Source organism: Schistocerca gregaria, chromosome X, assembly GCF_023897955.1.
Source record: "Schistocerca gregaria isolate iqSchGreg1 chromosome X, iqSchGreg1.2, whole genome shotgun sequence".
NCBI lineage: Eukaryota > Metazoa > Arthropoda > Insecta > Orthoptera > Acrididae > Schistocerca > Schistocerca gregaria.
The window spans coordinates 305,983,332-305,997,185 of record NC_064931.1 but is presented as its reverse complement, the minus strand read 5'-3'; the positions used below and the strand labels follow the sequence as shown (position 1 = coordinate 305,997,185).

The 13,854-nt window shown below is 39.6% G+C and overlaps 1 protein-coding gene across 1 annotated transcript in view; it reads right to left on the bottom strand.

The window, feature by feature from the left end:
• The window catches only part of LOC126298446 (uncharacterized), a 53,295-nt gene that overhangs the window by 26,500 nt on the left and 12,941 nt on the right, over positions 1-13,854 (bottom strand). The window contains exons 2-3 of the mRNA XM_049989776.1: positions 7,851-7,971; positions 7,600-7,727 (exon numbers count right to left, since the gene is read on the bottom strand). Of these exons, the coding sequence (XP_049845733.1) occupies positions 7,600-7,727; positions 7,851-7,971 (249 nt within the window). The remainder of the gene's footprint in view (positions 1-7,599; positions 7,728-7,850; positions 7,972-13,854) is intronic.

Sequence of the window (13,854 nt, the reverse complement as noted above, 5' to 3'; positions counted from 1 at the left end):
AGAGAGGTGGATGGGGAAAGGGCGGTGATATCGTCAGGCTATTGCCCATACCGCTGTATGTGGTCAAACAAAAAGTCAAGGGTTAATTTGTGTCCCGTATGCTCATTCAAATCCTACTAACATAATAAAGTGCAAATCACTGTATACACGAAAATAGCATATACATGGTCGGCATGTTGCCATCTGTATTTCTTGACGAGTAGATGTGCTATAATTGAACAATTGACTCTCATAATATAGTGAGAGGTCTCAGTGATGGTCCACGGAACATGTAAGTAACGAACTAAGTAACCACAAAAGAGAGGTTGGAGGACGCTTGTATTATTTTCAAACGTCTCAAAAATCCAATACGAGAATGGAAATGCCTCCGCCAACCTCCCCTTCCGTTTCTTATTATTTAACAACAAATTGCAACCCATTCTACTTGATAGGATGTAACAATAGAAAATTGTACTGAAATGCACGAGGATCTGCAACGAATTGACGAATGGTGCAGGGAATGGCAACTGAATGTCAATGTAGACAAGTGTAACGTGCTTCGAATACATAGAAAGAAAGATCCTTCATCATTTAGCTACAATATAGCGGGTCAGCAAATGGACGCCCTTAAGTCCATAAATTATCTGGGAGAAGGCATTAGGAGTGATTTAAAATGGAATGACCATATAAAATTAATCGTCGGTAAAGCAGATGCTAGACTGAGATTCATTGGAAGAATCCTAAGGAAATACAATCCGAAAACAAAGGAAGTAGGTTTCAGTACAGCTCGCCCGTGTGAGATCCGTACCAGATAGGGTTGATAGAAGAGATAGAGAAGATCCAACGGAGAGCAGTGCGTTTCGTTATAGGATCATTTAGTAATCGCGAAAGTGTTATGGAGATGATAGATAAACTCCAGTGGAAGACTCTGCAAGAGAGACACTCAGTAGCTCGGTACGGGCTTTTGTTGAAATTTCGAGAACATACCTTCACCAAGGAGTCAAGCAGTATATTGTTCCCTCCAACGTATATCTCGCGAAGAGACCATGAGGATAAAATCAGAGAGATTAGAGCCCACGCAGAGGCATACCGACAATATTTCTTTCCACGAACAATACGAGACTAGAATAGAAGGGAAAATCGATAGAGGTTCTCAAAGTACCCTCCGCCACACACCGTCAGGTGGCTTGCGGAGTATGGATGTAGATGTAGATTGCATTTTGATTGCAGATTTGCTAATCTCAACCTATCGAACAGATGCTCGCGAAAACCATTGACTACGACTGGGGGATTAATTTTAGGCGAAGCAGGATAGGGGACAACCACCATTCATATATAATGTACGTCACTTAACGGCAGCCTGGAGTGTTGATTTACGTTCACTACTTCCTTTAACATTTTGTGACACCGTCCAACGATAGACTTAGAGTACATTAGAGTTTTTGGCGTAAAATATTTTGGAGCTGGCAATGAAATGTTTCGAAAGAACAGCAACAAGAATCGGAGAAACCGGTACAGGTTTCAAATGTTCAAATGTGTGTGATTTCATAAGGGACCAAACTGCTGAGGTCATCGGTCCCTAGACTTACACACTACTTAAACTGCCTTATGCTAAGAACAACACACACACCCATGCTCGAGGGAGGACTCGAATCTCCGTCGGGAGGGGCCGCGCAATCCGTGACATGGCGCCTCTAGCCGCGCGGCGGTATATTTTTCGATGCAGCGATAACGTAAAAGTTTATGTCGTGATGTATTCCATCACACATGGGAAAGGAGTATAAAAGGTATCAAAATTATGGAAATAGAGAATACAATTACCTAAAAGGTATGTTTCCGTTACGTGTTTTCCAATGATGAATCAAGGACAATTTCAAAATCATTTGGTATATTTGTCCTATAATGTAGTATTTGATAGGATATTTGTGTCCTTCTCATGCATCGTCATTACAGAGAGCTGTATTATAAACAACATATGTTACAGAAAGCGGCAAGAGTGTCTTCATTTTTTCTATATTACTCAACTTAATTCTCCTCTGGGAAATGCAAGGCCTCTGCTACATTCCCTATGCTAAATATAAAACTTTTTGCAAGGGGCTCAGTTCTATCAGATCAGATCAGAGCTGTGTCTTCCTATGTCAGTGGCGTCCTGCTGTTGGCATGGCGCTGAAACAGAGGCGTTGTTCATCGTTCATCAGATTTCCACAAGTGCTCTTATGACGCCAAGTTCTATATTAGTAGTTACAGGTTGGCAGCCCTGCAGCCAGGCGACTAGCACGAGTTTTGGTGTTCTCGTAAAGATAAGTCATTTTAGATTATAAAACATATAGTTTAGTACTGATTACCTGGTAAATAGGTGTATTAGCGTGTCTTTTAAGTATATCATTAAAGGTTTCATTTTTCTTTGCGTAATATAGCAGAAAACGCAAAAAGATCGTACAGTCGTATTTTCTGTTTACGTTTTGCTGCATGAAATCTATAGAATTTCGTTTAGTTGTTCCTTGCTCTCTCCAGCAATTGAACTTAGCGTACCTCTTCATTATTTAACTAGCTTTTCCGGAAAGTAGCGTAAAGTTTAAGTTGTTGTTTCAGAAACTTTGCACCATTGTTTTTGTTTACACACAGTTGCGTATAGGCCAAATTTGTGGAACCATATTTTCGTGTTTATCTGTAATTTAACTGACCTATTCTTAATAAACTATTACGTTTATCATGAGTGAAAAGTGCTTGACTTGCCGTAGAATTGTTAGGTCGGGGCTTTGGCGTGATGGGTGCAGCAGTTTTTTCCATGTGGGTGACTGTAGTGGCGTGGGAATAGGGGAAGTAAATGAGAATCATCAGTGGTTTTGTAGGATTTGTAGTAGAGATAGGAAGATACAAGAACAGGAGGGGAAAATTGCCACCCATCAGGCTCAGTTAGACAAGGTCAGGGGAGATCTTGACAGGTTAAGGAGGGAGAAGGGTAAAGAGAGGTGGGAAGTGGCAACAGGCAACAGGAGGAACAGGCCTAGAACTTTCTCTGAAAGCTTCATGGTGAATGTGGAAAATGGATTTGACCTGTTGCTTCAGTTAGAAGCTGGTGAGCCTCAAGCAGTTGCAGGTGTAGACAGAGCACAACAAACTTTCAGCAGCAAATTGAAAAGTAAGAATGTTGAGAAATCAGTAAAGAGAAAGAAAGTGTTGTTAGGTAGTTCCCATGGAAGAGGTGTTGGCCAACTTTTGCAGGATGAACTAGGATCAGAATACCAGGTCACCAATTTTTTTTTAAACCTAGTGCTTGTCTGGAGCAGGTGTCAGAGGATTTAGGATCACTTTGCAAAGATTTCACTAATGAAGACACCGTGGTTATAGTGGGTGGGGCAGGTAACACTATTGACAGAGATCCTGGGCACTGTATAGAGTGTGACCTGGCAAACATTGCATCAGTATCGAGGCATACTAGTGTTGAGTTTGGATCTGTTCTTGGGCGCCATGACCGACCTCATTTGAACTCTTCTGTCAAGAGAGTTAATTTGGGGCTGGAACGGCTGCTTATGTCGGGTGCAGGGTCACACATTGGTGTGGTTCCTGTTGATTCTCTCAGTAGGTGGGATTATACTAGAAATGGCCTTCACCTCAACAAGAAGGGGAAGGGTAAATTGGCTGGGGAAAAAGCAGTAATGTTAAAGGGGGGAGGCACTGTCATGAGTGGTAAAATACCAGTGGTTATAGGGTTCATAAAAGACCCTTTTCTTGGGTAGGGAGGACAGAAGGAAAGCAAATTTTAAGAGAGGTTAGAACTGAGACAAACCTTCAGTTTGAGAAAGAAATCAAAAAACATAATTCCAGCTTATTACATCAGCATAAACAGCTATTGGTTAAGAATTTTCAACAGTCAGCAGATATTTTAACTCTACCCAATTTTAGCTCAGTTAATGTGAAATGTCAGCTATCTTTATTGCATCAAAATATTCGAGGACTGAGAAATAAAATTAATGAATTAACTAAATGCATAGATGAATTAGTGTCTTCAAACCCAGCTGAAATTATCTGCCTCTCTGAACATCATGCGACCACTGATATAGAACTTTTAAGTGTTACAGGGTTTAGGTTAGCATCTCACTTTTGTGGATCAGAAATGGAGAAAGGAGGAGTTGCCACATTCATCAGGAACTGTCATAAATTTAAGAACATAGACATTCATAAATTTTGCCTAGAACAGCATATTGAAGCATGTGCAACAGAAGTAGAATTTCACAAAAAATCCTTCATAATATTAAGTATATATCGAGCACCTGCAGGTAACTTTAATCTGTTTGTAAATCACCTTGAAGCTGTACTGGCCCATTTAACAACCAAAAACAAAGAAATAGTGGTTGCAGGTGATTTCAATGTATATTTCCTTAAAGACTCTCCCAATAAGAACTTATTTGAGTTAGTAACACTATCATTCAACTTAACTCCCACTGTAAAGTTCCCCACTAGGGTAGCCAATTGCTCACAAACAGCCATTGATAATATCTTTATAGAAAAGTCCAATGAACAAAATTATATTACAAAACCAATAGTCAATGGCCTCTCAGACCATGATATGCAGTTCCTTCTGTTAAATTTTAATACTGAACAGGATATAAAATCTGTTAAATCTGAGCTCAATAGGGTAATCAATAAGCCAAAAATTGATTAGAGACATTCACTGGACTTATCTTTACAGTGCTCATGGCATGAATGAAAAAATATAACACTTTTGCTAATAAAGTGCTTACCTTATTCGAACACTGTTTTCCGCCAAAACTTACCGAAGTTAGAGCAAAGTCTACAAAGAAGCCATGATTACTCAAGGAACAGGGGTATCTTGTAAAACAAAAAGAAAACTGTACCTGTCAATCCGAAACAGTTCTGATGTTGATGCTATAGCACATTACAAGAAATACTGCAATGTATTAAAGACTGTAATATGTACGTCAAAGCAGATATATTACAAGGAAAAATAGTAATATCAGATAACAAAATAAAGACAATATGGGATATAGTGAAGGAGGAGACCGGTAGAACCGGACATGAAGAGGAACAAATAGCATTAAGAGTAAATGGTACATTGGTGACAGATGTGTGTAGTGTTGCAGAACATTTTAACAAACATTTTATAACTGTTACTGAAATGATAGGGTTGTCATGTTCGGTAGATGCTGCTATGGAATACCTCAGACCAGATATTTCAAGTAACTTCCATAATATGAATTTGACCCTCACTACCCCAACAGAAATAATGTCCACCATAAAATCTTTAAAATCAAATATATCTAGTGGGTGTGATGAAATATCAACAAAGTTAATTAAAGAATGTGATTCTGAGCTAAGTAACATATTAAGCAGTCTGTGTAACCAGTCGTTTATCAGTGGAATATTTTCTGAATGGTTGAAATATGCTTAAGTTAAGCCACTGTTTAAGAAGGGAGATAAAGAAGTAGCATCAAATTTCCATCCAGTTTCACTGTTTCCAGCATTCTCAAAAATTTTTGAAAAAGTAATGTCAGCCGGCTTTATAACCATCTTATCTCAAATAACATACTATCAAAGTCACAGTTTGGATTTCTAAAAGGTTCTGATATTGAGAAGGCTATCTACACCTACAGTGAAAATGTGCTTAATTCATTGCACAAAAAATTGCAGGCGACTGGTATATTTTGTGATCTGTCAAAGGCATTTTACTGTGTAAATCACAATATCCTTTTAAGTAAATTAGAATATTATAGTGTAACAAGAGATGCTGCAAAATGGTTCAAATCTTATATCTCTGGCAGGAAACGAAGGGTGTTATTAGGAAAGAGACATGTATCAAGCTATCAGGCATCATCCAACTGGGAACTAATTACATGAAGGGCCCCACAAGGTTCCATTTTGGGGCCCTTACTTTTTCTTGTGTATATCAATGACCTTTCATCGGTAGCATTACCAGATGCCAAGTTCGTTTTGTTTGCCGATGATACAAACATTGCAATAAATAGCAAATCAAGTGTAGTCTTAGAAAGATCAGCTAATAAAATATTTGTGGACTTTAATCACTGGTTACTAGCCAATTCCTTGTCAGTAAACGTTCAAAAAACACACTACATGCAGTTCAGAACTTGTACAGGGTGTCCCACGAGTATATGTCTAACACATGATGACAAGAAGATAGAACAAGTGGACAGTGTTAAATTCTTGGGATTACAGCTAGATAATAAATTCAACAGGGAGGAGCACACCACAGAACTGCTGAAGGGTCTTAAAAAATCTCTGTTTGCAATGCGAATTTTGTCAGACATAGGGTATATAGAAATGAAAAAGCTGGCATACTATGCTTACTTTCATTCCATAATGTCATATGGGATAATTTTTTGGGGTAATTCATCAAGCCAAGCTAAAGTTTTCCGGGCACAGAAACGTACAGTAACAGTTATATGCGGTGTGAACTCAAGAACATCCTGCAGAAGCCTGTTTAGGGAAATAGGGATACTAACTACTGCTTCCCAATATATTTATTCCTTAATGAAATTTGTCATTAAAAATATATCACTTTTTCAAACCAGCAGCTCAATTCATGGAATCAATACCAGAAATAAGATAATCTTCTCATGGATTTAAAGTCACTTAGTCTTGTACAAAAAGGTGTGCATTATTCAGGAACACGCGTTTTCAATAACTTGCCAGCAGCCATAAAAAGCTTAACAACCGATGAAATTCAGTTTAAGAGAAGCCTAAAGGATTTATTGGTGGCCAACTCCTTCTACTCCATTGATGAATTTCTCAGTAATATATATATATATATATATATATATATATATATATATATATATATATATATATATATATATCTGTGTGTGTGTGAGTACAATCTAACTTCTACACCACTTCAGTGCAGTAATGTGTTCATTGTAAATAAATATTATAGTAGTTGTATTACATTCCACTTGGGACCTGTGCAATGGTACATTAGCTTTTTGTTTTTGTTGTAAATATTTGTCGTGTATTATTGTTTTCCGGACATGTTCCAGATCCTGGAGGATCTCCTCATTACGGATCAATTGGAATGAAAGTAAATCTTATCTAATCTAATCTAAACAGGGCCCACAGACACTAAACATTGTCTGAATGATAACATTCGGCAGCAGTGGTTGGCTTACCATGAAACAAAATAGCGCTTTACTTTGCTTTCCTTATTTTCTGAGAACCCGTTTCCAATTTTTTGTGTAGAACAGCCACCCATATGATTTCACCCAGATTAAAAATATCAAAATCAGTAACTACACCAAAATAACGGAATATTTAAACCACCCCATGACAAACAAAGTAGCAAATTGTTATCATTCAGGCATTAAGAAGCTAAATTGTGGGGAAAGATAGGGTCCGAGAAATTTTGCTTTGTGTAATTTGACCGTTATAAATGAATCTCAGGAAATTAGCTACGTAATCCAGTTATAAATTTTTTTGTATTTACAAGACACTGACACTGAACGTTCAGTTAAGAGAACACATCTTCCACAATGGCAGAATAATTATTTCCGTCCAAAAAATCGTGTACCTGCTATTCGTAAAACAAGGACATCAACACAAAGAAAACGAGACAACACAGACACACAATAAATGACACACTTTTACCTGTTCCTCTGTTTTCTGATTGGTTGTCCAGCTGTGAGTCACATAAGGCTGTAATTTCGGGAAGCTCTCCTGAGCCACAAAGACTGGAGTACTCATTGAAGCAATGCGAGGTGATATTCTCTGAACCGCTGTAATAGATTGCACATATTGTTGTTGGTGCATGCGTGTCGTCGGTGCATACAATATAAAACCAAAGATTAAGGTCAGTAGTTTAATTCATAGCAAAAAGCGTTTTAAATCATGATTCTTACTTATGGCATTCTGTGATGTAAACGTCGTTAGCCAGAGCTGTGGAAAAGTCGAAGAACATCTGCAGACACTGTTCATATAATGGGTCTTCGTCTTTCAACATATCCTCTTCTATCGCAAAAGCTGTAAAAAATGAAAAAAAGCAATATATTGTTAGTGCTGCAGCGAAACCTAGTTGGTGGAACAGTGTGTATAGAACGCGATTTTCTAAGATCCGTTGACAATTGTGTCAAACATAAAGCCTTGTTTAAAAACGTACGATCTCTTTACATGCACAGTGCTAATAGTAAAGGAAAACGGTTAAGGCATTGGATGAAGCTGTAGAGGTTTCTGAGACACAAAAGCCTGGAAATGCCATAAAATTTGCCACGAATAAATGGTTCACAGTTTTTGTTTGGAGGTCCTGCGGCTTGAAGTACTAACTGAAAACTTATCTTATTACCTTACAATCTTTAATTTTGTGGGAAAAAAACGGCCTCTTGCGATGTCAACGGGGCTTGCAAGCAGTGCGATCTGTACCAGTACCTCCAAAATACAACACATACGCAGCTAAATACTTGACCATAAATAACTTCCTCCATACAAACTCTAACCAAATATCTCGAAAACTACTTCACTAAATTACTTCATATTTTTACACAATACTGTAATAAAAATTTGGACGGACACAGGTAACTTATACTTTTGTAATTTGTTTGGTGTGTAAGTATATGTATACTGGACAGGGCGAAACACCTATAACTTGCGCCACAAATATTGCGAAAATAGAATATTCTATTGATGTGTTGTTTTCACCTAATGGATTGGCAGTTAGGGGCTCGTATTACTAACCAATCAACATATTGTAATAATACTTATAAAAGTGTATTTTTGTGCAAAAATATACTTTTTAAATGGAACAAAGCCTGTTACACCAACATACTAAAAGTATGGTAAGTTACAAGGCCTGTGGTGATTGTTGTAGACGTCTAGTGCGAGTTGTTAACGAGATATTGTGTCTAGTGCGAGTTGTTAACGAGATATCGTATTCTGAAAAGCACCCACACATACCCGCGGAAACACGCAAAAATGAACAACACAAGTCCATACACTAGTTATGTAGATTCTGACTTGTTCAAATGGTTCAAATGGCTCTGAGCACTATGGGACTGAACATCTGAGGTCATCAGTCCCCTAGAACGTAGAACTACTTAAACCTAACTAACCTAAGGACACCACACACGTCGATGCCCGAGGCAGGATTCGAACCTGCAACCGTAGCTGTCGCCCGGTTCCAGACTTTAGCGCCTAGAACCGCTCGGCCACTCCGGCCGGCATTCTGGCTAGTAACGAGGCAATTGACCATCACAGATTTTGCTCAAAATGACAACCTGTAGCGGTGATATACGCTTCCAGTCTGGTATGGCACGACCGCTGCACACTTGCTCGCATGTGAGCGGAGATGTCCGACCAGGCTGCAGTAATACGTCGCTGCATTTTATCGGGTGCAGTTTGTATGTCCCTGTAGACAGCGGTTTTCAGTTTTCACCAGAAAAGAAACTACAGGCGTCAAATCCGGGGGACAGACCAGCCAAGGTACAGACCCTCTGTATCCAGTTCAACGATTTAGAAACAATTCGTGAAGACACGTTGCAGTACTTCGTGCACTATAGACTGGACAGCCATTATGTTGGCACCACAGGTTCCTCCTGGTCTGCAGAGGAACGTCTATTAGCATCCATGGAAGACAGTCTGTTAGGAGGCTGCAATACTTGTGAGCGTTCAGTGTTCAGTCTATGAAAAACGGGTGTATGAGCTGATGGTGCACTATCTCACATCACACGTTTACCCTCCATGGACGCTAACGTTCCACCGACGGTGTCAACGGGGATTGTCAACAGATCAATATTCCATGTTTCGGCGGTTTACCTGGCCGTGATTGGTAAATGTGTTTTCATCACTAAACAGGGTACAAGATACATCTAGAGTATCCTGTCTTAATGTCCATGTACAGAAGTTAAGACGATTATCATAATCGTTTTTGTGCAGCTCTTGGTGGAGAGAGATGTGATAGGGATGGAACATTTGTTGATGGGGACTGCGTATGACACTTGCCTGTCTCATGCTACTTCCTTGTGCGATTGCGTGGGATCAACTGCAACAGCAGCAAGAAAATTATTTTCTCCCTCTTCGGTCGTCACTTGTTTCCTTCTGTTGCGTTGTCTATGTGTTACACTACTACTTTCAGGTAACTGGTTGAAGAGGCTGAAAATAATTGCCGAGATGGTTGGCGTCTATTGGGATATTTTTCCGCATACGCCATACACCAACGAACCATATTCTTCCTACGCTCTTCATACACCATGAGCATGTCGGCTTTTTCTCCATTGCTAAATCCCATCGTCCAATCACGACCTACTGCATGGGCTATCACACACTGACCAGCAAGTCGCAAGGCACTCAAGGAACACACAAGCACACTGTAACAAATATAACAACATCTTACCTAGCAACTACGCAGGCTGAATGTCACAAACAAGTGTCGGTGTGGGAACTTTTCAAAATACAATATCTCGTTAACGACCCACGCTAGACTGCATCAACAAACACTACTGACATTCTAATTTACCCTACTCTTAGTTTGTTATCGTCAATAGGCATCTTTCCATATAAAAAAATGTGTACTTGCACGGCAATACAGTTTCTAAGTATTATTATGAAGTATTAATTGGCTAACAGTACGAGCCCCTGACTATCAATCCATTCTGTGAAAACCACAAGTCAGTAGCATTTTTCATTTCCGCAATATCTCCGATGCAAATGTTAGATGATTTACCCTATATAAACGGAACATTATCAGCAATAATCTCGAAAATTTGTTCACAGATTAACTTCAAAATTTTGCATGATACTCTTCAACCAGAAGTAACCTACATATTTTTAATATATTTGGTGCATCAATATATTTCTAAAAGTGATACTACTGTAGGAAGACATGTCGGTGTTTAGCTTTATTATCTAAACCTCATAAATTTCTTGACCGTTTTACTTCAGATTTTTATACGATACTCTAACAAACATTCAGACCGACATAGGTTATATATTAAAAAAAACAATGTATAGACCTTATGTTAAAACTGCCTGTGGGAAAGAAAATGCTATGCTATGCTGTACTGTGATTTCATTTCCTTTCTTGCAGTCTGATTTAACTACTATAGCAGGACATTTAAACATTTAGACAAATTGTTTCTCCCATATATAGTCTGTCTCTTCACACACACACACACACACACACACACACACACACACACACACACATATATAAAATTTTACACAAAAATGCGATACACATACTGCTCTTTTGTTTTATTCCACACAGTCGGTTTTAACAGAAAATAGCAAAGTTGTATTTAAGGCTTACGCGCTTATGATTCGAAAAATACTACGGAATTTGAATCATCAGAAACTTCGTAATCTTACCCGTTTGCACATTAAAATTTTGTGAAATACCTTCATTGAAGCTGCTAGGGCTATCCTCTTAGATCCAGTAGCAGGAGAGGTCCCTGATACCCCGTTTACCCATTCATTTTAAGCAACATCATGTCAAAAATAATGTTTCGTTGGCTATAACAATAAACAAGGCTCAAGGTCAGCGAGAGGGGTAATAGGAAATGCACAGAGGGGTGAGGGGATGAACACATAGAAGGGGAAGGAGGTACTGGACAGAGATAGGAGTTGGAGATGGACAGACAGAGGGGAGAGGCGGAGGAGGACAGAGAGGGGCGGAGAAACAGATCAGGACGTATATCCGATTTCCATTCGTGTGCATCAGTTGCGAAGCATTGCCAGGTTCTCTAGTAAGATATAATTCTTCAGTACAAAGATATCTTAGTGCACGAAGGCTATTCGGAAAGTAAGTTCCGATCGGTTTCAAAATGGAAACAGCTGTGAAAATAGGATGAAGTTTTGCACAGATGTGTTGGGTAGTGTCTCTAGCATGATCGACGACCTTACAATATCGCTCTTTTCAATTCTGAGACCACAGTTAGCACGTAAAGATGCCTAGGAAGCGGTGTCTCCCACCGAGTGTGAGGATCAGGTAACAGATTTCGTCTGATGTCGTGCAGCCCAGATAACATAACTGTCATGCGTTTCGTTCTTCATGACAATTCTCGAGCGCTTTCTGCAGGGGCAATGAAGATGCTCCTTCAGTTGTTTCGTTGGGAAGTGTTTGATCGCCCACAGCACAGCCCAAATTAGTTCGTTCTGAGTTTCGTCTCCGCTCACGTGAAGCACAGCCTATAAAGTCAACATTTTGGCACAGACAATGAGCTTTAGACGAGTGTAGAGAATTAGCGAAAATCACAGGCTATGTAGAGAAGTAGCTGGAAGGTGTAGCTAACTATTGCAAAATAAAACATTTTTGATTTTCACAATGGTTTCCATTTTGCGACCGATCAGAACTTTATTTCCGAATAGCCATCGTCATTCAAATGCGATCTTCCATGGAAGTAAAACATATTGTTAGGATTTATTGTCTCGTCCATGTGCAGAACACCAGAGAGACAAAATCAGTTCCGTTCTAACAAGAGGGATGGAGTTTAGCTATGACCTGACACTGAGTGGTTTTACGCATAAAAATAAGTTTACTTCTCTACGGAATGAATTCTCGCTCTGCAGTGGAGTGTGTGCTGGTTTAAAACTTCCAATGAGATTAAAACTATGAGCCGGATCGGGACTTAAGCCCTGACCCTTTGTCTTCCGCCGGCAAATAATCTACCGATTGAGCTCTCCAGAGCATTTCTCCTCAAAAAGAAAAGATTGCTGGTTCGAGTACCAGTCCGGCACACAGTTTTAATCTGCCACCAAGTTTCACGAGTACTTTACATGTTGCACAAGTATAGGAAAAAGGACTTGGAATATTTGTTACTGTTGAAAAACCACTTCCAGCTCCAGACCTAAATACATCTGTTCCATTAACGGATGCGTATGCTCAAAACAGCCGTTTTAGCTGGCGAAGAGTGTTAGTGAGCGTTTGGAACTTCCAAACAGGATAATCTGACGACTGTGCGGTTTCTTTATGACTGCACCAGCAACGTGAAAGTAGAACGGAGATTGGCTATCGCAATCTGCAGCACGTTTACCCACAGTCTCACAAAGCCCAACAAAATGCAGTGCTCTCCTTTGTTGCAGACCTATTGCTAGAAATTACTTGTACAGGTTGGGCAAAATAATATGGAATTCCCGTGGCATAAATCAGTCATTTTACGAGCTTATATTATACATTTGTCTTTTATTTTCCTCTTATAGTACAGTAAACATCCATATTAGCTCAGGACGTATTCTGACGATGATGGATGGTAGGGGTTTAACATACCGTCGACTATAGTGTCATTACAGGTGGCGTACTACCTCAGATTGTACAAGAACCAGGCAGGAAAACGAAATTTTGATTGTTTAACATACGTATCTCAGTATAAACTCCAACTGATTTACGGAAATCTCGAAGAAGTTAAATCTTAGTGACAGGGCCGTAATTTCAATCCTGATTTCCCCTAAGGCGAGTCAACTAACACCTCGCTTGGTGGAAGGACATGGATTGGACAAATGTATGGAAATACTGCGGAAAGTACATGCTTGAACATAAACGCAGTTTCTAGCCACGCCTGGAGGCTGTGCTCTTGTATTTGACCATGAACGGGGCCTGTGCAATGTCCTCAACACGTTGTAAGTATCAAAGGTGTGAAGAAAAGTGTTGTAGATGGTTGTGAGAGCAGCTAGGTGAATCAAAATGTGGGCAAATTTTTGGTGCAACTATGGTCGGTGCTTCCGTTAACCAAGGGAGCCGAAGTGTTTGGTGCCTCAGGAGGCACCGTACCGTGTACGGGGAAAATAGGAAACCATCATCCGCAAACCCACAACGCGAAGGGAAGTTTATTGAGTGATCGTGGCGGACCATTGTTCAAGAGGATTTGGACCAAATCTATTGGACGACTGCTGCAAAATATACTGCACAACTGGTTCTAG